This window comes from Pempheris klunzingeri, chromosome 2 (assembly GCF_042242105.1).
Source record: "Pempheris klunzingeri isolate RE-2024b chromosome 2, fPemKlu1.hap1, whole genome shotgun sequence".
NCBI classification, from domain to species: Eukaryota; Metazoa; Chordata; class Actinopteri; order Acropomatiformes; family Pempheridae; genus Pempheris; species Pempheris klunzingeri.
The window spans coordinates 3387122-3411547 of NC_092013.1; the positions used below are offsets into that span (position 1 = coordinate 3387122).

General features: G+C 45.7%; 2 protein-coding genes across 3 annotated transcripts in view; both read right to left on the minus strand.

Moving 5' to 3' along the window:
• Positions 1-12316, minus strand: part of arhgap46a (Rho GTPase activating protein 46a) — a 31607-nt gene extending 19291 nt beyond the window's left edge. For both annotated transcript variants that reach the window (XM_070844200.1, XM_070844192.1), the window contains exons 1-2: positions 12174-12316; positions 4-510 (exon numbers count right to left, since the gene is read on the minus strand). In XM_070844200.1, the coding sequence (XP_070700301.1) occupies positions 4-510; positions 12174-12187 (521 nt within the window). In that variant the 5' untranslated portion in view covers positions 12188-12316. The remainder of the gene's footprint in view (positions 1-3; positions 511-12173) is intronic.
• A 1067-nt stretch (positions 12317-13383) lies between these two features.
• On the minus strand, positions 13384-24137 carry sulf2a (sulfatase 2a). The gene is made up of 20 exons (XM_070842247.1): positions 23942-24137; positions 22942-23181; positions 22708-22859; positions 21453-21622; positions 19777-19927; positions 19336-19511; positions 19093-19221; positions 18726-18782; positions 18467-18596; positions 17831-18038; positions 17146-17398; positions 16924-17020; positions 16710-16804; positions 16570-16629; positions 16304-16470; positions 16001-16143; positions 15694-15802; positions 15569-15602; positions 15062-15115; positions 13384-14684 (listed from the first exon to the last, which is right to left on the minus strand). Exons 1-20 carry the CDS (start codon positions 24135-24137, stop codon positions 14654-14656), a joined length of 2652 nt encoding a protein of 883 aa, XP_070698348.1. The 3' UTR covers positions 13384-14653.
• Positions 24138-24426: the final 289 nt, after the last annotated feature.

The following is a 24426-nucleotide window of genomic DNA, read 5'->3' on the forward strand; positions in this document are numbered from 1 at the left end:
TACCTCTGTGGGTCTTTACTGCCATCTGTGCTGTGTTCGGAGCTGCTTCCATCTCCCTGCAATCTGCTGTCCACTGCTGGGTCCAGCTCGGGGTTGGCAGCCTCTTCGCTGGTCTCCAGAGCTCTGGGGATGGGGCTGTCTCCGTCCTGCTCGGGCAGAGGGGTGCAGCGCCCCTGGCTCCCTACACTGCCGATACTCCCCGTGGTCCCGTGGTGGTGCCTGTCCACGCCCCCTCCAGCCCGCTTGCCCTCAGTGCAGCGCCTCATGGCCTGGAGCTGGGAGAGGGGAACTATATCGGCTCCTTGGGGTCGATGCCAGACTGTGCGGCGCCCAGTGGAGTTGTAGTAGTAGAAGCGGCTGCTGTTGGAGTCGAACAGCTCCCACCACTGGTTACCGTCTGCCTGGCGGACAGGAACGCCTGGAGGGGGGTCCCAGCCACACTCACCAGTGATCAAATTCACATACATACGCTCGCGGGAGCGTGGCTCCAGGATCTCCACCCAATCAGAGCTGCACGAGAAGAAACAAAAGATTTAAGCGTTACGTTCCAGCTGAATATGGCAGCAGATTATGCACCAACAGGATACGATGATGCATTAGAAGCCACAGTCATGCCTGAGTACTAATCAACTCGACAAGCAGTAAACAACTCACACTGTTTGACAGACTGAGAGGCCTGAAAAAGCCCACTTGCCCATATGGTGGAGAGAGTGTCAATGTTTGTGTCCCCTACATGTATCCATCTGCATGAGTGTGTGTGTAAGCAGTGATGTCATCTCTTTGGTAGGCGATGAAACAGCAGGTGTGATGGTGTGTACGTGTGTGTGTCCTGAATAAGGAGACAGGTGGACACGCTCCGTGAGACACCAGGCACGGAGTCAGCAGGGCCCAGAGAGAAGCATACGCTCCGAGTGCTACTAACGCAAAAACCACTGAGCTTAACTACAATCACAGGGCGACAACAGCCAGCTCAGCACAATACACAGAGACAACAAAAAAAATAAAAAGACCGTAGAGAGGGGAGGTGCAAAAAAAAGATAGAGGCAGAGAGAGAAACAAAGAAAAAGACAACCCAGTTTGCAGAAAGGTGCACATACAAAGGGCACAGATAAGGGGGACAACTAATTATAAGCAATTAGACCATGAACTGAATTTCAGAGATTATAGGACACTCTGGCTATCTGTGTTACATGAGGACTGTGGCATATTGCAAACGACTGATAGACCCAAATTAGGGCTATGTGCTGTAGCCACCTACATAAAAAATCAGGGTCAATAAATATGTGTGAGAAATAAGCAGGGACTGCAGTTTGCTGGTGCTATATATCCAGGTCATGCTACCCTTTAGTGGGCTCCATTATGTCTCCTTTGATCTAGGTCCCCAATGCAGGCCTTAACTGTGCCAGCAAATCCATGTGGGAACAGAAAGACTGCAAACAGCCAGAGAGAGTCCTTTCCCAAGTCTCAGACACAGTAGATGTCTAGAGCCAGAGCCAGAGCCAGAGCCAGAGGAAGGACTCACAACGCTCCTTTCTAGTTGCTCGTAATGACCACTTGAGGGTCCTGGCAAGGCTGGGTCATTTCTCTTCTTCAGTATCCCACCCAACTCTAGCCTCGTATCTTTGAGAGAAAAGTGCTAGTGGGGAGGAATTAGTGTCAAAACAAGACGCCATAGGGTTGGATCTTTTCCCAGCTTTCTCAGGACAGGAAAGCTTTTCTTCTACCTGTCACGGCTGTTTGTGTTGTGGGCCTGCTGCACAGGCTACCTGCGATGATCAGAGGAGGCACGAAGCTTAGCGCGGATAAGACTGCCTACAATGTCCACCAAATACCCACAGTCGCTCCTCACTCTGCTGCCAAATCACCCCCCGTGTGCAGCCTCGGCCTCAGAAATAGACAGCGGAGTGTGGTGCCAGTCAGGTCTGCCAGGGTGAGAATGTCACCGTGTTGACTGAACCTCAGTGGGAACAACAGCTGCTCTCAACTTTAACAGCAAAGCTTGGAGTAACTTTGACGTACCTGTTAATCAAGTACGAAGTATCAGTCTATAGGTCTTTTATGTGCAGCCAGGACCAGCCCAAGCTCTCCATAGGCTGATTTTAAGAGCCAGTTAACATAGAGATGGCATTAAAGAGGATATAGGAGCCCTTGCACATGCTGTCTTCCCATGTGTCCCCCGTGCTCTACGCTGGGAAGCCATCTGGTTCAATCCCTCACACCAGGCAAGCAGCCCTGACCTTAGTGGACTGAACATGAAGGGTGTTTTTAAACTGTGTTTAACCAACTTGGGATGACAAACAGATAAGAGGGGTAAACTGAGGTAAAAAAAAAGTGAATATAAGTGTTAAAAAACTGTTTGTGTTGCTGGGGCCGGGTTTAAAGTCTCCGAGGAGTGTTTACGGTGTGAAGGGAGAGGTCCCACAGGGGGGCCCAGCTATTAGAAGATGACTTTCAGACTGATTAGATCCGCAACGCTTAATGGCCGGGCAGCCTAGCAAATAATGGGGCTTTCAAAGTGGAGGCCAAACAGTCAATACCACCCCTCACATACCAGAGCCTCCATCCTTTTACTTCTCCCAACTTCCAAAAGAGGCCCTTCGGCACTGAGAAACTGATCTGTCCATGCTGCATTCCTCGTTATTCAGCCCTGCGTTGTGTTTGTCATCGCTTTCTGTGCGCAGTGTTTGTATCCGAATCAAAATAAACCAACCCCTTATGAACATGAGGAGAAACAAAGCCGAGGCTGTGTGTCCCTCTCTCTGCATTTATGAGCCCCCAAAGATTCCACAGCAGCGATGACACCGAGGAAACCAGCACAGAATTTAACGGTTCGGATGGCGTCCTGAACACCCCAACAGGAAACAGGGGTTTGAGGGTCTTCTGTGGAGGCCACGGCTGGATGAGTTTAGCAGCACGGGGTGTAGCGGTTGCACAAGGACTGTTCCCTCTGGGTAAATAAACAGCTGTTAGAGCTGAGAGCAGGCCTGCTGGGCTCTGTTGACACGTCCAGATAAGCAGGACGGTGAACCGGCGTTCAGGTTCTGAAATTTCTGGAACATCACTTTTGGGAGTGCTCAAACGACACGAGAGAAGTCCATTACATGGGTTTGTCTAACACAAAGGGACTTGTCTCACTGCAGGATTTACTCGCTGATTTCTCTACATTTACGATGAAATCTGATTTATTTCCACCATAACTACACATCTTTTCTCCTTAAAATTAAAAAGGGATTACACCGCTGGAGGTAGAAAACTAAAATTTAGATTTCTGGCGAGAGGTTTTTGTCTGTAATACCACGTGAGTTAACTTCAGCCTGCTCAGCTTAAGGCGATTCCCTGACTTGAGAAGCAGACGTCGGACTCCAAACAACTGAGGCAGTCGGCCTCATGCTGCAAATGTTCATAAATGGTTTGGAATGCAGTCTGCACCAGCTCGGCGGAGTTTAACTCCAACAGAAATGTTTTATATTGAACTAAAATTAACTTATTACACACACACGTGGTCCTGTGACTGAAGGACACAGCACCTGATTTACCTCTGGAGAAACTCAATCTAATTGAAGCAGACTTGCCTGCCAGAGCCCCTTGTTAGGGGTTTGTGTGGTTCTAGTCCAGCGCTTGACTGCCTTCTAAAAAACACATGAATGTAGAGAGTTGAGGAGTAGTTACATTTCACAGATTCCTCCAGAAATATGCTCATAAACAGCAACTTTTTAGACTTTCTTGAATATGTACTCCATGTTTTTCATGGAGGCTGTTTTTCAAACAGTGTCCCAAACTAAGAATTTGGCTTAATTTTTAAATCTAACCTACTGTATAGTGTTTACTACCACATAAATGCACCACACCTACCTCCACTGTATATACTGCTATTTATGTGTACTTATATTCTTATTGTTGTAGTTTATTTCTTACTTTTTACTGTACATAAAGAGAGAAGTTGCACTGTACAAACTTGGCCATTAAAGTTCTTCTTCTTCGATTTAATTGAACTCTAGCTAACAGTGGGCTTATCATTCACCTCGTGACATTAGACAATCCTGTGTCAAAAAGCACCGTCCACAGCACGAGTATGAAATCCAATGTCCTTTTCACTCTTGTGTGTAATAACACACTCTGCTCTCCCGTGGCACACAGGATCTTTTGTCTCCCATTTGGGTCAAGGAGACGCTTCAGAAGCCTATGGTTATTCCACAGCGACTAAAAATAAAGCTTGTCAAATTGTAAAAAAAAAAAAAAAATCTCTGCAAACAGAGCCCAAGCCGCTGAGACCAAGAGGCCAAAACTGACACACAAACGCACCTTCTTTACCATCTTGGTACTCCCAGTCCCAAATGTGGCCTGAGGTCTCCTTCTGAAGGAGAAATACTTCATCTATCATCCACAATTTACAGTCAGCTCCAAAAATAACTTGAACTGAGAGCGGTTTCCCGGAGTGAGGGAAACAACAGAATATAGCTTATGGAATCTGCCCCATTGTTCGAAGGCAACGGCAAAGCGTAAATGGCACTTTTCCCAGCAGCAGTAAACATAGAGGACTGGACAATATGTTCACCAGAAATAGGGCAACAAGCAGCCCTGTGTCATTGTCCAGCGCTGGATTTCAAACAAACTTAAATACCAGTGTGGTTGTCGATTTCATCTGAGAGATAAACTACACAGACAAACAAAAAAAAAATTATTGTTTTCTTTGTGTAGCATAGAGTTTTGTTTCATCAGACAATCTAGTAACGGCTGAAATGCAGCTTTATGCTTCAGTGCCATTGTGGCATTTCTGGTGGACAGATAGGACGCCTTCAGAAACGGAGCCAAATGGGGGTATTATTCCATTCATTTGTCCATAAACTTGTTAAGGTGAGATAATAGACAAAATCAGCGAGCCAGCTAAGCTCCCATTTACCAATTAGGACTCTTGCATGGTAACCTCTAACCTTTTCCAACAACAGACTATTCTGAGCCGCAGCCTGTGACTGTCCCTTGTGGACCAGTGCCGGCTGAGCTCTCACACAGGGCCTGCCATTCATCGAGGAAACCTTAGCACTCTGTTCACCAGGCACTGCAACAAGTGCCAAGGTCCACCCTGGCCGGCATATTTACAGATCTGCCATTTCCTATTTAGAGACATAAAGCATCCTTTCTCCTCAGATACAGGCTTTAAAATAAGTCGGTGCTCAGAGAAGTGAAGGGTTTTTAGCCTCACCTAGCCGCACAGGTAGAAAACTATTAAAAATGTAATATCAGTGACAAACTGCTAGTAATGTGCTCCCACAGGGCAGGCAGGGACCTGTACCTGCACAAGATACAAAGAGTGATCTGCCAAAAGCTTCTCCTGTCTTCTGTTTGATTATGTATAAACCGTGTACAAGGTCTATTCAGCATGGCTGCTAGGCAACCTGCTTATCTAAATATTGTAAAACAAGAGCAGGGACACGGGCCGACTACTGAGTGCTTGGCAGCAGCCCCAGTAGCTGTGACTAAAGAAGAGCGTAATCGTAAGCCTGGCATGTTGAGTGCTGTGGCCGCAGCCCCATTTACTGGAGTTAAGAGGGCAGCAGCTTTAGCATGTGTAACCCCATCAGCAGCAGGCAAGACGTGACTGAAACAAATGGAGAGGCCCATTTAGAAAAAATAAAAATATATATATATATATATATATATCTGGGTTCACTTTCCTTCTAAAGTCAGAATGTTTGGTTGCTGCGGTTATTAAAAATGATTTGTTTAAAAAGGTCCCATGTTCTGCTCAAGTTCATACTTCTATTTAAAAAGGCCCTTTTGAGGTTTATTTGATTTAACCTTCAAAAAACACATCATTTTTCTCACAGCAGACGTGGATGCTGCAGCTGTTTCCAGTCTCTGTCTTTTAGAAAAAAAAAAGAACAAACTGCTGCTTGGCTTTCGACATCTGAGTGAGGTGAAGACAATAGCGGACAGCGAGGTGGATTGAGCAGGTTTAACAGTGGGCAGGGGAGGTCAAGCCTGCTAAAGGCCTGGAGTAGGTCACATGATCAACAGATGCCCTCATGACATCATAAAGCAACTAAAATCTACACAGTGTTACCAAAAGATGATTAAAAAAAAAGTGCATTTTGCATAATCTGGAGGCCTAAACGGCGTGTGTATGTGCGTGGAGCTACACCGGGGTCTAATAGTAATACAGTAATACATGTTTCCATTTCCAGGGTGTGTTAGGGAAGATGTTAAGAGAGGCTAGTGTTCGCAAAGACATAGGTTTGTCTGCTGGAAGTCTCCACTGAATCACTTGTTTCTGTTGGAAACAGAGGTGGGACGAGGTGTGTGCGGGACGTCCTCCACTCCACCCATGTGTCCCGAACAATCAAGAGGAGAGGGGAGAGTGCACGTGTTTCAGATGACAGAAAAAGGCCTGCACCTGTCATACGCACATTCTTTGGCCCTTTTGTTTAACACCTCCCAAATCCTGCCGTGTCACCAAGGCTAGAGGTCAGTAAAACCCATGGCACAATTGGTCCCTGTGTGTATTTGTGTGTGTGTGTGTGTGTGTTGCACTGGATTCAACAACAAACAAACCAGCATAAAGACTGCTGAGTCTGTTACAGAGTTATGGACTTCTGAGAAACAACTTGGCATTCATCCCCACAGAAACCCTCATGAAGTTAATGCTCGGAGTTTAGATGCTGCATATTTGTCTTGTTCTCCGACTTTAATGGTGATGTGCTTTGTAAGCCACACCCACGGGGCTGCCTGGCTTTTTTTTTTTTTTTACTGTTTTGCTCTACAGGTTTATCTATGTTTGTATTGACTCTATGCTAATGTTTAAATAGCCTACTCTCTTAGATGTCTGCTTCTGCTGCTTATTGTTACCGTCTGTGCATCTCTATCTACCGTGGGTTTGCTTTGCTTCCAGGCCAAAGGCGATCCATCTCCTGCACAGCCCTCGGAGAGTTCACCAGATCACAAGTGTGTGAACATTAATGGACAAGAACTTGGACGATCAATGATACCGTGAATGGATGACCATGCGAACGAACATCTGTCCTACTGACGGGGTTTTCCAAAGCCAAAAAACAAAGCTTTTAAACAACTGTTGCTGAATGACACATTTAAAAACAGCTAGTTGTACTGTGGGAAGGTAAAATGAATCTTTTTGTAAACATATGATTGTCAACTGTTCACTTAAAAGACTGAAACACCAGTCCAGGAATTTGGGTGTTTCCAATTAGCCAATTACTCCATGTTCTCATTTATGTTTTATTTGTGTTGCCAAAAAGCTTGGAAGACTGAAGCAGTGATTTGATTAAGGGTCTCTGACCAGTAAACAGCACTGACATTATTGTCAAAACACAAAACAAACAGAAGTAAAAAAGATTTTTTTAAAAATGGTACCAGTGAGGGAGAGTTAGAACTTTTCTCTCTGATTTTTGTGTTTTAAATGTGGACAGAAAACATTTCATGCAGCTATATGAACGTTTTCAAACTTAACCACATTAAAAGGGAAATGGCCTCAAACAGACTACCTTTTTTCCCTCCCTCCTTCACCCCCCTCCTCCCCTCAGCAGCAGTTGTCAGTGTCCATTCCTCACTCGTCGTGTGCTGACATTGGCAAACAAGTTTGGGGGTCGTCTTTCACTGCGAGACACGTCAGGCACGATAGAGCCGGCCTTATGTGAGCCGACACAGGCAACAGGGCGGCAGGCTGCCAAAGGAGGGGAAGAGAGGTAAAGCACTTTAAGACCAAACAGCCGGGCATCCACATGCCTGGCAGAGAGAACAAGGCTGGGATGGGAGGATAAAGACGCCCAGAGGGGGAGACTCCTGAGCTCTCACTCTGTCACCTGACTCACCTCCAAAAGGCCTGCATGGATAAGACACTAACAAGCTGTTGATACTGGATGCGACAGTTCAGTTACGACAGATTTAAGGATACTGTGCCAGGTATTAAAGCGAACTGTTGCCTTTCTGCAGTAGTGACGGTGAAGAGAATTAATCGGGATATTTAGCACCTCTGAGTCAAACAAAACGCTTTTCTGCCAATTTACGTGAAGTCAAATGCAATAAATCTCCGACGGCAACTCTAGGAACAAGAGAGTGTCATCATCACTCAGTGAGGATGAGTAAACACCTCCAGCGAACTCTTTCATCTCCTCTAGTATCGCATGAGAATGGCATGATTGACAGTTCTGAGTCACTCGAGTGCACACACCTTAAACCGCAAGAGCCAGACGGCCCAGTTTGGTGTGTGCGCTATATGCTCGGCTCATTCACAAGTGCCCCCGCTTGGCGTGGCGTCTATTTTAAAAGAAAGAAAGAAAGGAAAGTGGACATTGGAGCTTCCTGCGCGACGCTAACCTGCGTTCTGTCTTCAGCATTAAGGAACACAAAAGGACAGTCGACCGTTTGTTCGTGAAACACATGCACATGAACACACCGACATGACTGAGAAATAAAATATTCCTTTTTGCTGCACAAGTTTCTTTTCATACATAAGCCTGTGGAGCCTCTGAGAGCAGGAAAAATGGTTACCTAGTTGACAGGAATGTCCTGTGATGACTCACGGTCATATGCATTACAAAGCCTGTGAAATGCAGCCTATTCTGAAGCCTGAGATGGTACAGAACAATGCAGACTATTGTCACATCAACAGGCAGACTTCATTCAACGAGAACCCTCTGTGTTGCCTCCACACAAGGGGAGCCCAGCCAATCAGAGCCATGGGAGGAGGAGCTTGGGACATGTATACGAGGTCTGGGGTGACCTCCTTCAACAGCTGCCCTAATCCAGAACTGGAGACAGTTTCCCCTCTCCATTGGCACTGGATTAGCCTGGATCTCACAAGGTCGTTCAGCCACCTTCAGCAAGGCCAGTCTTTCCCATGCTGCTTTCCAACTTGCGATTTTACATGGCCTGAGCGAATCCATTCCCTGTAGCTGCCAAAACGTTCACCCCCACTGCAACAAACTGATTCTTCATGACACATGAGATAATAGTGCCTACCTCGCTACCGGTTCCAGCTGAACATTTTTGTGTTGGCAGTCCTGAATGTTACTTCAGATACCCTCGCTGTAATCCGCCTACAAACTAGCCGCAGAGAAACGGCGCTCTGTGATTTCTGTATGGAGAGTATTGTCTTGTCCCGCCATCCTCTCCTCTCCCACGAATGCTGCAGCTTTCAGCAGAAATGCTGGGAACTTCCGGCCCCCTTACTGCTCTGCTGAACAGTCACAGTCTGTCTGAGGCACTAGTCAGCAGCAGGGTCAATAAATTCCCTTTTATAGGGGTGAGCCTGACCAAACAGAAGTCCCTGTCCTTCCTAAAATCCACCCCTTGCCTTAGCTGAAGAGCATGTGGGGATTTTTCAGGTCTGAGAAGACTCTGGACGAGAGCGAACATGTGCTGGAGAGGCTGAGGACAGGATCAGGGTGTTTACCACATACAGGCCCGGCCTTTCTGTCCAGCACACCAGCTGTCGGACCGGGAACAATGGGGTCACTTGTCCAAACAAGAGAAATGAATGAACCTATTAGGACGTAATTGTGCTTAATAACCCTACATATTCATTGTCCAAACTTTATTTTGTCAGGTCACACGTTACAAATGAAGTTCTGTGCAGCCTTTTAAAAATAACCTCAAGCGTTCAATCTCTGCCCTCTGCGTGCTGCCAAAATAACATTTTCCATTAGTTTCTGACCTGCCTGCCCACCACCAGGAGCAGTTTGTAACTTCATTTTGAGCTGGATCACACCAACCCACCCCCCCACACCACCCCCCGAATCCTCCCCTGCTGACATGACAAACGAGGCCAGAGTCTAATCCCAGAGCGGAGTTGCAGGGTGAGTGGGGGGTCAGTGGCTGGCCGAGGAGCCACACAGGAAAGAAACGTCCGGATTGTCCTCTAGAGGAAGTGAAGGTGCAGACGGCAGGCCCTTCAGGCTTAGAAATGCAGAGCAGCCTGGTGAAGATGTTAACGCTGGGGTCTGTGCGGGCCCGAGGGGAGGAGTGGGGTGGATTATGATTTAAGAGGCCATCGCTGGGGATCAACGGTGTAGGGACAGATTAATATCTCCTATACCAACAGAGTTCTAGGTTGTCATGGAGGAAGAACAAATGAGATGCTGCATTTCAGGGGTGTAAACCTCTAATTTTCTGGTCTCACTCCTGTCTGCCTCCGTTTTATGGGCCAAGTATGTGTAGACATTAAAGGAATTTAACCTGCAGGAATAAACTTGTGTGTGATGATTCTGTTTTACATCCTTTTGTGTTTTTTTGCGTGGAGCTCGCTTCAGTTTTGCTCTGTGACGGCTCACTACGATCAAATAGACCTGTTCAAATCTTGTGAAGCAGATGACTCATCCATTCATCCTTGCAGCCTATCTGACCATCCCACAAGTTATTATCCCCTGTAAAGCTAGCGAGTGATGATCAGCACTCTTAGCATCAGGTTCAGCCTAGTGTGAGCCAAGACGCTTTAATCCGAACAGGGCAAAGGTTTTGAAATGTGAGCGGTTGTACAGGTGAAGATAAATGTGTTTGGGCAAATCACCTTAACCCTGTTACAGTGTATTGTGGCAGGCCATAGAGAATCAAAGTCGGATGTAAAGTGTGTGTGGGAGCGCTAATCCACGGGGATGTGACCAGGATTACAGCACAGAAACCAGGAAAAAGGAGGAAGAAAGCTGGAAAATATGATTTAAAGCTTTTAAAAAGCTTTTTTAAAAAAAGTATCCTAACAGAAAGATGTCATCCACAGTCACATTATTAACAAGCTGGAGCAAAAATCACTTCCTTTAACAGACAAACAAACTTGTCCATTGTCAGATCCCCTGGAGGATGGACATCCTGCCTTGTCCTCGTCCAAAGATCCAATTTTGATTCATGTTGTTAGTGAGGGACGAATGGTTTGTTTCCTCATGTACGTCTACTGTTGTGAGCTAGCAGAGCAAACAGTGAGACAACATCCTACTGTGGCTCCTGCTCCTCACACTGACAAGCCCAAATGAACGAAAGGGAGGTTTGAGGGAAAGGGAGCGACACCAGATGTCCTGCCTCTGCTGACTGTGAGGTAGCGTTTGACAGATAAAGATATGGTGCTGGACAGATAGAAAAGTTAACACGTCTGCAGAAACCAACACCACGCAGTCGTCAGATGAGCACCAGCTGGCAGGGGGATGGTGAAACTGCTGCACCCAGGCAGCCAGGTTGGCGCAGCGTGCCAAACTAACAGCTTCAGGCTATATAAATGACATCTGATTGGCTTGGTTGTCACAAAATGTCCATAGTCCATTCAACAGGAGGAGGAATATTAAGACATCAAAGGTTCTTCATAACTTCAGCTTTAGCCATTAAAATGCCATAAAAACCATACAAAGTCACAGCACATGCCAAAACAGTTGAAGGAAAATTTGAAAGGAACCAAAGCAGCTTATCCCATACATCTCAGTAGCTTTAAATAAGACTGTGAGCACTAAAGCAAACCAGCTGTCTCAAGACACCGATGAAAGCTAAACAAAGTTTTAATACACATGTGCAGTCGAAGCAGATGCTGAAGAAATTCAACATGTGGAGATCAAACCAGTAGCTGAAGCCCAGAGCCCCAGTCACCCCCCCACCAGTAAAAATGGGAGCACCAAATGGGCTGAGGAGCATTTATCTTCCGTTTTAGGTTCCTGGTGTCTTAACCACAGCAAAGACTGTTTGGGGACCAGTTTAGGAAAAATCAATACTTAATTAAAAAAAAAAAAAAAAAAAGAAGAAAGTGAGTTCAGCTATAGATCATTTAACTCCACTACAAAAGCTAAATTGAGGAAAAACTTAACCTGAAGAGTTAAATTCTCTCATTTACTGTCCTAAACTACGTGGTGGCAAGTTTACAATAACTACCCAACATGATATGCGCTTTAAATAAAAGCACCAGTAGTTACATATCAGTTTAAAAGAAACATTTCATCCTCTTCTCTTCAAACTCCCCAATTTCTTCCACGATGCACAAGTTCTGCACAAACTCCAGCAAACATTTCAGCTTTAAAACTGCATGAAAGCGCCGTAAAGTTCCTAAAACAATGTAAGTCTCCATTGAGCGGCGTGGTTTTGATCGCCGTCTGTTCGCTGCTCTCTCACAGCTATCGGCGGCTTTTGCGTCTAAACTTTCTCCGCTTAAGTTCGCACCACTTTTAAATCAAAATTTAGAGCCGACTTACTTTGTCCCGGCCATTTTCTTCACATCGTAAACGAGGCGTAAACAAAAGGGAAAAGCTTGTTTCGCAGGACTCGGGGTAGAAGTCGGTTTTCTGCGCGTCCGGAGCGGTCTGCGGAGGGAGGACGGGACGGTCCTCCGGCGGTGAATCCGATATGGAGTCTCCGCCTCTGCACGTGAGTCATAGGTTAGGATGGGGGTCACCCAGTCTGCACCCCCCCCCAACCCTCCTCACCATTTACCATCACCCCCCCACACACCCTCCCCACGGCTGACTGGGAAAGAGCACAGACACCAAACCATAAACAAAACATTTAGTGGCTCTGTTGGCCGAGTGTTGAAATGTTAAACGTATGTCACCGGAGCTATCCCGTCATGCTTTGAGCGAACTAAACAGTCCCCTTTCTTAAAATGTCAACTTGTCCTCTAGTTGGAACAAAATAAACAACTTCTAGGCTGCAAAGTGTTTCTGTAAATAAAGGTTTGTCTTCACTGTTTATTTACAAGAATTAATATTTTTATTATTATTTTGAAGTCTTACTTTGTAAAACTGTGCCATTCTAACAGTTGGCTAGCCTAACTGTGACCTCACTGTAGCCCTCCGCTGGCCGAGGCTACATTCTAGAAGTTCTAGAACACCGCGGTTGCTAAGAGACGGGCCGGTTCTAGAACCCAATGGAGCACAGGTTGTAGAGTAAGAACAGATACATTGGAATTCTTTGGAATTCTTTGTGCGGTTCTCAGAATCAGCTTTTAAAAAATAGATACAGAACAAAAGTAAGAGCAGCAAAAAAAAAAAAGAAAAGAGGAATTTATATACAAATACACATATAAAAATAAATACACCTTAAATAGGAAAACAGTAGTAAAAGTACTATGTATAAGAATATGAAAATAGTAATGAGTAGATATTGCATTGTTTAAAGTGCTCACTTTGCGTTACTTATTCTGTCTTTGCTCAGTCAGAGAGCAGCTAACCGACCAGCTACCTGGTCACATTTCCCTGGGAACCATGTTCTCCCGGTGTTGGTCTGCGGACAGGCAGGCAGAGACACCTGCTGGACAGGAAGACAAACCGCCGCGCAATTACACAATAAAAGCCGGGTCACTTACGGTCAAACAACACTTTATTCACAATTACTATCAGCACTCAGGTCTATGGAAATAGTTGCTAAAAAAAAAACTGAAGAAGCTAACAAAGGCAGGTAGCTTAAACTCACATCAATAAGTATCACACTGTTGTGTTGTTGCTCTGGCACAGAGTAAAATACCGTATATTTATTAAATGTACATGGCGAGTCTGTTCACAGTGAACCCTTTAAGTGCTTTTCCGATGTAAATAAGGAAAGGACAAACATACAAATTGCGGGTAATGAAATTTCTCAAGCTACATTTCTCCCTATAAGTTCATTTTGTCAACTCATATCATACAATGAGGTCTGCCTCTTCAGTATTATAAAAAATATTGTAAACATTTATATTAATTGCACAACATACATTCAAATACATACTGTACAGCAAGATTTTACTTCTGTATTGTTATCCTGTAGCACCATGTATAGCAAGCTGAACAAACTATTTGGATACTTCTACAGTGTGGTACTGACGATAGGAAGGAGTCAAATGGCATTCACGAATGACGCACTCTGCCAGTGGCCAAATAATCTGGAGGTTGTGGATTGGATCATTGTGAGATTGTGGTCAGTGTAGCCCTGTTCGAGGTGTGGCAGACACTCGATGGGGCTGGTGGATCAAAGCAGGCAATCTGTGGTCACCTCACATCTCACAGCCTTGAGGAAGATGGTGGATCATAAAGGACATTCATCAGCGTTAAGAAGATCAACTATAATACAAAAGATTACGGTGAAGCGTTTTGTCGCTGTTGGTCAATTTTAAAGTCCGTACAACTTCCAAGTGCAGACACGTCGGTGCAGAGAAAGAAAGTACGTCTTGTCGCTGCTCCGGGTGCTAATGACTTAGCCAATCAGCGTGAGCTACAGAGACATCATGAGGCAAAGACATCATTGTGTAGCAGCAGAGATGACACGTAACTCATCACGTTTCCACTCAGTTCCATACGACGTGAAAGACAGCTGATTAAAGCTGATATACAGTATATTATGTACAAGCAGTACTGTTGGACTGAATGGCTTGTGGACGCCAAACTGTCCCACTTGGTTCACAGCATCCTGTTAATGTTAATGGTCCTGACAGAAGATGTAAATGAGAATGAGATGTGTGCAAAGGTAGAACTGACAATTGGATAGTCTTTAAGGTTCCTCTCAGTCTCTGCGTCTCCTCTGCCTGGGGTGAGAGTTACAAAGAGCAGCTCTCTCAAAAATTAAAAACCCAGATTAGAGTAGAGTAGTATCTCAGGTTACGGTCCATCGAAGTGTGGTCAAGGTCCTTGGGTTTACCTGCACTCCCCCCTTCTCCTTCCTTCGCTGGAGGAAGCCGACGTGGTGGGTTGTGGGATGCAGGCGGTTAGCCAACCCACCCTTCCCAAATCTGCCCTCTGTGCAGGAGAAATAAATACCGTGAGTTAAATGTGTCACTCGAGGCATTCACTGGAAACCGTGGCTCCAGTTGTGGTCTGTTCCTACCAACACTGCGAGGAAAAGTACAAAATGACAATAACGGGACCGAGAAAACGACAAAATGAGACAATGTCGCATCTGCATTGCCTCACAGAGTGAATGAAAAATAAGATGCTGCAGCTTGGCAATGCAGGTAAATGAGAGTTACTGTAAGTATGGGAGTACAGAATTACAGTAAATGTGAGAAAGGGGAGCATGCTGCTGGGTCATCTGGCCAAGCTAAAAAAAAGTCTGGATGGAGATAGAGTAGAGCTTGGCTGAGTACAAAGGAACAGATGGGTTATGACAAACTCACAGCGATTTGGAGGAAGGCTTCTTCACTTTTGGCCTCTTTCGACGATGAACTGGCCTGAAGCATGCACAGCACGTATACACGTGCAGGGCAAATGCGCGTGCATGGAGACGAACAGACAGGTATATACACACAAAACACACACACACACACAGACATACACATCCATACATACGCACAAACACACACACACACACACAGCAGAGACAAGCAATTAGGCTTCATTACAAAAAGGGAACACAGACGCTGATAAGCAGGCTTGCATTTCGCTTGCTTTGACTTCTGCTTCTGCATGCTAAAAAGGCTTTGATCACACCAGTAAGGCACCATGACAGTTTGAAGAGGTTCAGTTTCAGGACAACATCACTGTATTTCATTTTCCTGACTCCCCAGATGTCTCGCAATGAGAGGAAGCAAAGCCAAAGGCACACTAGGGAGGCTGTAACATGAATTCCATCTGCAGTGTTTGTAAAAGTAATCAGCGGTGCTGTAACAGGGAGGAAAAAATACCTGTATTCACTGAAGTAGTTTCGCTCTTTTCCTCCTGAACAGAAGCAGAGGTAACATTAGTCTCAGTTTGAAAATACTGGAGACGCTATAATCAGTCATTTTTGCCTTTGAGGCTGCTCGCTCACCCTTCTCCGGGTTGCACTGCTTATGTCCCTTGCAGCCCCGTAAGTCCATGAGCTGTTGATGCAATGAATTCAGAGTATTGCGGTCGAGGGTGCTGACAGCATTTATTATCTACAGGAACAATAAGAACAAAATGTCAGCAAAGGCTTTGGAAACTCTGGAAAATCTCTGAGTGACACTGGAAAATCTGTACCCCCTGTGCTCAAAGGAATGCACTGTGAACGATATTGTGGGATTATTCTCTAATTATTGTTGGTAGGTTATTTGTGCATCTGCCATTATAGTACAGTGTCTGTATAAATGAAATACCTGGTACGGGTCAGTGTTGAGGTCAAAATACTCCAGGAAACCGGTTGCAAATTCACAGAACAGGAAGTTGTGTGTGTCATTGATGGTCCTCAGGCACCAGTAGGTGTTGTTGTTGGCACTGGTGCATGCACAGAACGGACCCACTGAGAGAGGGAGTGGGTGAGGAAGGGAGGGGTGAGGGTGGAAAACAAGGGACGTTACAGCAGTGTTCCAAAAAAGTTGTTTTCACCACAGTACCTGCTTTGGAAAATATGAGAAAGTTCAACAACATTATTCTGCACACAGCCGTGTGCTGTTCCTCACTTGTCCAGAAGGGGGCTGTCTGCCAGTGATGGTTGTCATGGGTGAAGCAGGTGAGGCCAGGCATGCTGCAGGTGTCGTTGTTTTGGAGCCTCTTGAGGAATTTACGTAGTTTCTTTCTGCGTTTCTGCTCTTTCTGCAGCCACTGACTCTTTTGCTTTGACGGCATCCTGATGAGAAAAAAAAAACAAAAAACACACATTTGATACAGCAAGACTGCAATAGGGAAATAAATACTTTACTCATTGTCAAACACCGTAAATGTTTACCGAAGCGAGTGCATGCGCCCCACATTGAGCTTGAAAGCGTCTTTATTCTTGAGGACAGAACTGTAAAGACAAGAGACAGCCGTCATACATGTAATTAGATCTATATGCAGACGACAGTGTGCTTTTTGACACATTCTCACCTGGCAGTGTCACACTGACATTCCTCTGGCCGCACCTTTTTCAGATGACCTTTGACCTCGCGCAGGTTCTTGATTTTGGTCTGCAAGGTTTCAATCTAAACACAGTGGGGGCAAACACACAGCCGCACACAGCTCATTATACACCGCAAGTGACTAATAACCTGTGAAATGGGTTCCATCGGGTGGATTGATGGGGAAGATAATGCAGCAGTACCTCATGCTCAATGTGCAGTTTGTGGTCTTTCCATGCTTGAAGAGACTTGTAGAGGCCGCCATCACATTTTACTGTGTCATTCATGAGAATAGAGCACCTGTAAGATACATAAAAAACATAATAGCACCCATAAAAATCAAGCACATGCTGTTTAAGTTATTTCCTAACTTTATTTCTCTCATTTATCGCCCAAACATTACACAATAATGCAGACAGTAGCACCTGTAGGTGACTTTAAGAGCAGCAGCTGGCGTGAGGGAATTGCTGGCGGTGGGTTTGGCTGTGACCCCCATGCCGCTGAACTCCTCATTGTCCTCCTCATTCCCCACTCCTCTCCTCCTGTCTCTGGCCCAGCTGCTGTTGCCCAGCGGCCGGTAGCCCTCCTCTAGGTCCACGGCGTACAGGTCTCCATCCAGCTCAAACGACACGGAGCGAGCCCAGCGCTTCCTCGAGACGGTCTTACCGGATTTAATCTCTGAATAAGATGAGACAGAGGAACCTGAATAAGTCGAGAAAGAGGGATGTGGTTTTGTTACAGCTGATCTATGGTGATGATGACAAGTGAAGACGAGCGTATGACAAAAAATATTTATGATTTGAATCAGTGTTAGATGTTTTTGGCGTCGGATACCATGAATAATTTACAATCTTTTGTATTTGTTCCTTTCAAAGCCTCACTTGTCTACTCCTGTCCACCACTTGATGGCAGCACAGACGCACATTCTTCATCCCATGAATACTTCAGAAGCTGGTTAATTCAGCCTGAGATTAATGGCCCTGTTTGGCACGGCTTTGTAGGCTACTGCAAGGACGTTTCAAAGTAAAGCGCGAGTGTCGTTCTCAACAAAATCAGATCTATTAATAACCACCAGAACAATGGCGCGTGTGAGTGACGGGAGGAACTCACTCTTCTTGGTGAGCAGCCTCTTCCTCTTCAGGACCGATGTTTTGAAGCCCACATCGCCGCAGTTACAGCTGGCGGAGTTGGACGTGGGAGACAGCGGAGAGGCACCGCTGGCCATCAGAGCCTGCATACGTGGGGCATAGAGACTTGCCATGCCCTTACACTTATACAGCCTCAGCTTGCCAGTCGGGTCCTCCACACACTGCCACTTCTGAAAGAAAGCAGAGGGGAAACGTGACGCTGGGTCTTTAGGCTCACACTATAGCACAGCATCGCTTTCAATGCATAAAAACACACTGACTTAGATTTTTCTTATGGTGTTATGCTTGAATTCCTCAGAAATATTCCAGATCAACAGTATTTGAATATTCTTATAGCTTGAGTCATTTTATTCACATTTTTCAGAAAGCTCTTTATACACACACACTCTTATTTACACACACGTCATAGTCAGCGCACCTCATTTTGAAGGATTAAAGAAGAGACTTTGTGCTGTCAGGGCTCCATTTAGCATCAAGGACTGCATATTATACTGAGAAAATTGTCAACTATCAACCAAAATATCACCCTGCATGAGGTACACATCGCTCTCCTGAAACTTTAATAACCTCTCCTCCTTAGCTCGTGCAGGTCAGGTACCTGTCCTGGCTGCTGGCAGGAGGTCTGGTACTCTGCTTTCTGGCAAAGGTCTTTCACCCGCTGGTACTTTGGCAGGAAGTTCTCCTCCTGGGCCATTTCCTTCCCATCAGCTCTCTTGTGCGGAGGCTTACTGAAAGAACAGGAAAAGACACAAGTTTTTTTTTTTTCCAACCAACTCAAGACAAGAAGTCTCAGGTCACCAGAAGACAATGCCTGGAATGGGAAAATATCCTTTGAAAGGTCAATCAATAAAACATACCCTCTCTCCACCAGGAAAGAATCCCTCCATGTTTTACCCTTCCTGTTCAGCTGGAACCTGGAAAATGAGAAAAGACAAATAAGAAATCCTGTCAGACCACGCTGTGATATTTGCACTGAACAAACACGCACTCCATTTTTAAATGCCATCCTTGCACAGCACGGAAAGGAAAGTGGTGTAACACGTTTATATTTGGACTGTGGATTTCATTACGTCCAAGAGAATGCCAAGAACAGAGATTTAGTGAAACTTTATGAAGTCCAGGCCAATTACTTTTTTGGCACATCGGCAACATTTTAAAATGCCATTCTCGAATTGTCTGTTAAATGCCAGGATGTCGAGCTTAATAACTGATCCGTGTGTTCACCTATTGACTGGCCTGTCTGTGTCCAGCAGCTTGAGGATAGACTTTCCGTCCATTTCTGCAGGGATATCTACACCGGCCATGTCCAGCAGAGTTGGTGCCAAGTCAACGTTCAGCACTATATGAGGATTACTGCAGGGAAACAGGGTGATATTTTTCATTTGAATTTGATAGGAAAAATAAGCACAATGTTATTAATCTCACATATCAGCATATTGAATGAATAGCAGAGAGTCTGTCACTCACATGGCACCTTGCTCCACATTAGGCCCCCGTATGTAAAAGGGAACACGGATATCAAACTCGTAAGGCATGGATTTGCCCTTGACCAGCCCAAACTGGCCGATGTGGTAGCCGTGATCTGAGGAGTAAATGAGGTAGGTGTTGTCCAGCTCCCCTGTCTCCACCAACATGTTGTACACCTACAGAGGAGCATAGAATCCATTGAACACTCACACAGTGTAAAAAAGTTTTACATCATGTTTGATGGCTCAAGTCTCCTGTGCCAGTTTCAAGGAAAAGGGATAGAACAATTTACCAAGTGTGTCAGTGAATACATTACACAGTCCCAGTCAGAACAAGCACAGATCTCTCAGGACCTGAGACTGTCAGATGAAATGTGTGAGTGTGTGTGAGTGTGTGTGTGTGTGTGTGTGTGTTTAAGCATATGTCTTTCTGCCTGCATACCTTCTCCACACTGTCGTCCACAGACAGCAGGGTCTGCATCCTCCTGCGCTGCAGCATGTTGGTGAACTGCATGTGGACGGGCTTCATAGGCCCTGTGTAGCGAAGGATCCAGTGTTTGTCTGGGTTCGGGGCATAATTGTAGCTGGGGGTTCTGAAAAAGACAAAAGAAACAAAAAAAACTGGTGTACTTCACATTTCATTTTTGAAGAATATATCAAAGCACAGCAGCCGCTCCTCTATATGTCCCCGTAACTCACCATACATTTGCATCCACTTGTTTTTTTTCTCCGTCTCTATACATGTGCTTGTCATATTCTATAGCTGTAAATTGGATTACAGAAAATGTACTATGTGTGTGCACAGCTACAATCTGCATTTGCCAAAATCCTCACTGCCTGTCTGCTGATGTCTCCCATTCTTTTCTTTCCAAAAGTAGCCAGAAAACTGTTTATGCAATGCTAAACTGGAGGTGACATAAACCATGTAAAAAGCAAAGCGGTGCGATCGATAGGCCTGTGCACAGTGAGCGCAGTTTGATCAATAATTAACTCCAAGCCATATGGAACTTTAATTATTTGAGAATAAACACTGCTAAATAGCTAATGGGATCCTAGAAGAAAATATATCTAACGTTTGATGCGGATCGATTTGACTTTTAAGAAATGCTGCTGCCTCACTGCCTGGTCCACAGCAGCAACTCTAATGTAGTGTGAAGATGTGTCTGCAAGGTGCCAAGGTGAGATGAACATTTATCACCAGAGGGGTGCAGGACTTTTACTGCCTCCCTCACTCTCTTCGTGTGGTTTATAAAGGCGAAGGGAGACGGAGGGAGAAAAATTGCCAGAGAGGTGCTCTCAGAAAACACCACCCAAGGGAGAGCAAATTTATGGAGAAAGAGCAATTAAAAGTTTTTACAAAGACACTGTGGTCTGAATTTTCTGAATATTCTGTGTATAAAGCCTGCGTGGCACAGGTTAATGATGCTGGGGGGGATTAGATGAAGCAGGAGAAGGGTGTGAGGGAGTTGTAGGGAGGGGGCAGAAACTGCAGTCTCATTACTGGCCTTGGATGTGTCTCTGGAGGCCAATAGCTGGTCTGCTATTAGCCAGCAGCACTCGACAGCCAGTCAGGAGCATTGGAGGGTCAGGAAGACAAAGGCTGAAATGTTGTGCACGTGTGTGTGCATATGCATATGCATGTGTGTGTGTGTGTGTGTGTGTGTGTGTGTGTGCACCTAAATCATTACCTATGCATTAAACATACATCATTCATGCCTCTTTGATCATGGCTGACAAAATGGTACAAATTAGCAAGGCTCATTACCGTAGTAACACTAATGTGAACAACACATGAGCCAAATAAACTGGAACGAAACACTGGCTGTGCGCGGAGAGGGCGCAGCTGCCAAGAGCATACTGCAGGCAGAGGAAGATAAGATCGCGCTGAGATTATGGAATTTGTGTCATTCTGGGTCAAATGAAAGGGAGCGTGAATGTGTGGATGACTCATATGCAAGCAAGCAGCTGTGGATGTGAAGAAGTAAAATATTTAACCTTGTGTTTGTTTGCTTTCAGTAGATATTACGCAGGCAAAGCCAGTCAAGTGTTCCCGTAATATCCCCAAAACCTGCAGCAATCACAGCCTGGTTTATCATACAGCTGGTCTCATTGTCTTACATGTGCTGCGATGCGTTGGGGAAGGCGGAGCTGTACTGCGGGGCGGAGTCCTCTGGGCCGTGCGGGGCGACGTGGCTCAGGACCATCATGACAGGACGGTGAGGGTACATCCTCTTTGACATACGGAAGTAGTTGACGCTGTCGTTGGTAATGACGTCTGTCAGGTAGTCCTGTGGAGCAGGCAGACATTGTCCATCAGGCGCTCAGCGAGTGGCAGACAGAGAAAGAGAGCAGATGTCAAAGCCTTCAGTGCTGTGTTGACTCGGTGCCCGTCACCGACCTGCTGTGAGTCAAAAAAGATTCCCGAGCACTCCTCTATCTAAATGATGACCCACAGTGGATTTCCTCTACACTTTGAGCCCTGATTTTTGTCTTACAGATCCCCTGAAGTGGCTTTTAAGCTAAACTTTATTTCCACATTGCATCAGGTCGCCTCCATTAAGAAAAATATCAAAACTTATGACCAACTGGAAACGTGGAGGCAGATACCTTCTAACACTCATTGTGGGGAATGTTCTTTGGTTTTTCCTTTATGGAAAGAGGTTATTGGAAACTTGGGTGAATGGCTTGTAAAATTCTAACCTTATTCTAACGTCTAAGTGTGACATAGATCAGAGTTACGACCAGAAATATCTAAAGCGGAATTTGGTTTGGCACTGAGAGGCTTTATTCGCTGCAGCTACAATTACTCTTCACCACAGGAGGCGTCGGCCTCGACCAGAGTTTACTGACCTGGTGAATCCCCTGACTGATGATGAAATGATGATGGTCAGGTCTTTTTTGAGTCATATAAAAGATGGAGATGGGTGCTCATAACTTGTAAGGGGCGGAAGACTCTTTTAAAGGTTATTTTATGCCATTTTAATTACTGTCCTTCTTGGTTGAGGTATAAGGGATGAAGCATTCAATACAAAATGATAATGTGCTGATAAGTATATATCTTTAATGTATCTTTTTTTTAACATGGCTGTATTGTTTGTACTGAATCAGTTTCTTTTTTTCACGTGATGTTCGATTAATCCAAACTTTTAGATAAAAACTAATCTTTTCCATGTTTTTCTGCCATCAAATGGAAAAACTCTCTCACATTTACCTGAAAAACTATTTAACATATGGTTTCTTCTTGTTAAATGCTTAAACTGTAGCTTTGAGGGTTTAAAGTAATCTAAAAATACTTTGTTTGACTTTTACTGCGACGCCGGCACTGATTCTGTGAAGGTCGGTGCGATCCCTCTCCGGCGGACTGTATAAATACCTTTTGGTAGTCACTGCTGTGTTTCTCTCGCACTCCGTTCCTGCAGAGGGTGTAGTTGTAGAAACGAGAGTTCTTCACCAGTGCTACCCACTCCCTCCAGCCAGGGGGCACATAGGAGCCGTTGTACTCATTCAGATACTTTCCAAAGAAGGCTGAGTGAGAAATCAGGCGAGCAGTGTGTTAGTTTTGGTCCCTGAGCTCAGAGGCCGTCTGAATCTATTTGGCGGCGCTCACCTGTCCTGTAGCCGGAGTTGTTGAGGTGTACGGCGAAGGTGTGCGGCTCGTGGTGGGCCTGCCATGAGGGCGAGGAGCAGTTCTCGTTGTTGGTGTAGGTGTGGTGGTTGTGCACGTACTTCCCCGTCAGGATGGAGGAGCGGGAGGGGCAGCACATGGGCGTGGTGGAGAAAGCGTTGGAGAAATGCGTGCCGCCCTTCTCCATGATGTGCCGAGTTTTGTTCATGGCTTGCATTGAGCCTGGGAGGGAGAGAGAGAGAAGGGGGAGGGCGAGAGGAAATTCAAAGTCCAAGGATTGCGATGAAAGGGACGCAGGGGGACATAAAACAGTTTGAGAAGAAAAGAAGAGCGAGACGGAGGAAAATAGAGAGGGTAAAGAGTGAAAATTATAAATGTAGGGCATGAGGGGGAGAGAGCAAACGCCATTATGGGCATGGTAGGCGAAAAAGAAGGGATAAGAGTAAATGAGGGGACAAATCTTTTTGGTAAAGTGTAACCCATTTGGATTCCTGTGTACTAAAAGCTTTTCAGGCTGATGGTGATTGTTTGGGAAAACAGATGCTTGACCATAAATTCCTGCTTTTCAATGGGAGTCTTCTCACTAGCGATCACAGGAGGACAAAGGATGTCACCGAGGCCATTATGCAGCCACTCCAGTCCAATACGCCGCTAAAGGACTTAAGCGGGAAGGGAGATGGCCAGGGTTTGGCACTCAGACAATGGAAGCCATAGGCCGCCCTCATTTCATGCCAGCAATGGAGGAGTTGGCAAGGGGAGCACATGACTTTGAGTGGGCCAGTTGTTATGGTGCCAAGAGGCAGCATTAGGCTGACTTTCCCTTGCTGATGCTGTTGGATACACATGGAGAGAAAACCCATACCCCTTGGGACATGGACACAAAGCAAACAGAGAGAGAGAGATGCACAAACACACAGCAAACACTCACACACACACACACACACACACACAGGGAAAGGATTAATGGAGGAGAACGTCTTACCCAGTTCTATGTCCTGATCATCAGTGAGGATGAGGATGATGTTGGGCCGGATGTTGCGGATGTGACGGTCCCTCTGAAGGCGAGACCTGAGGCGATATCCAGACAGGTAGCCGGAGCCCTGGGCCTCGGGGAGGATTACCACCAGGATAAGGAGAAGAAGAAGAGGGAGAGGGGCCGAGAGCCCCCGCCCTGCCATCACGCTACCTTGCAGTCACCTCCTCAGTCCTTCGTCTCACACGCACAGGAGTCTGCAGCTCCTTCACTCAACCTGAGAGACAGGACACAGGGGGAGACTGATATAATAAAATATACACACACACACGTGCACACACACAAAACACGGTAAAAAATAGCAGATGCAAGCCTTGCACAGCCATTACAGGGTGCTCTTCCGTACAAATGCACCCGTTTGGGCTGAGCTCAGCTCGTTAATCAATCATTAATGATGCATTAGAGTGGTGTCATTGGCCGGGTGTAATGATCTC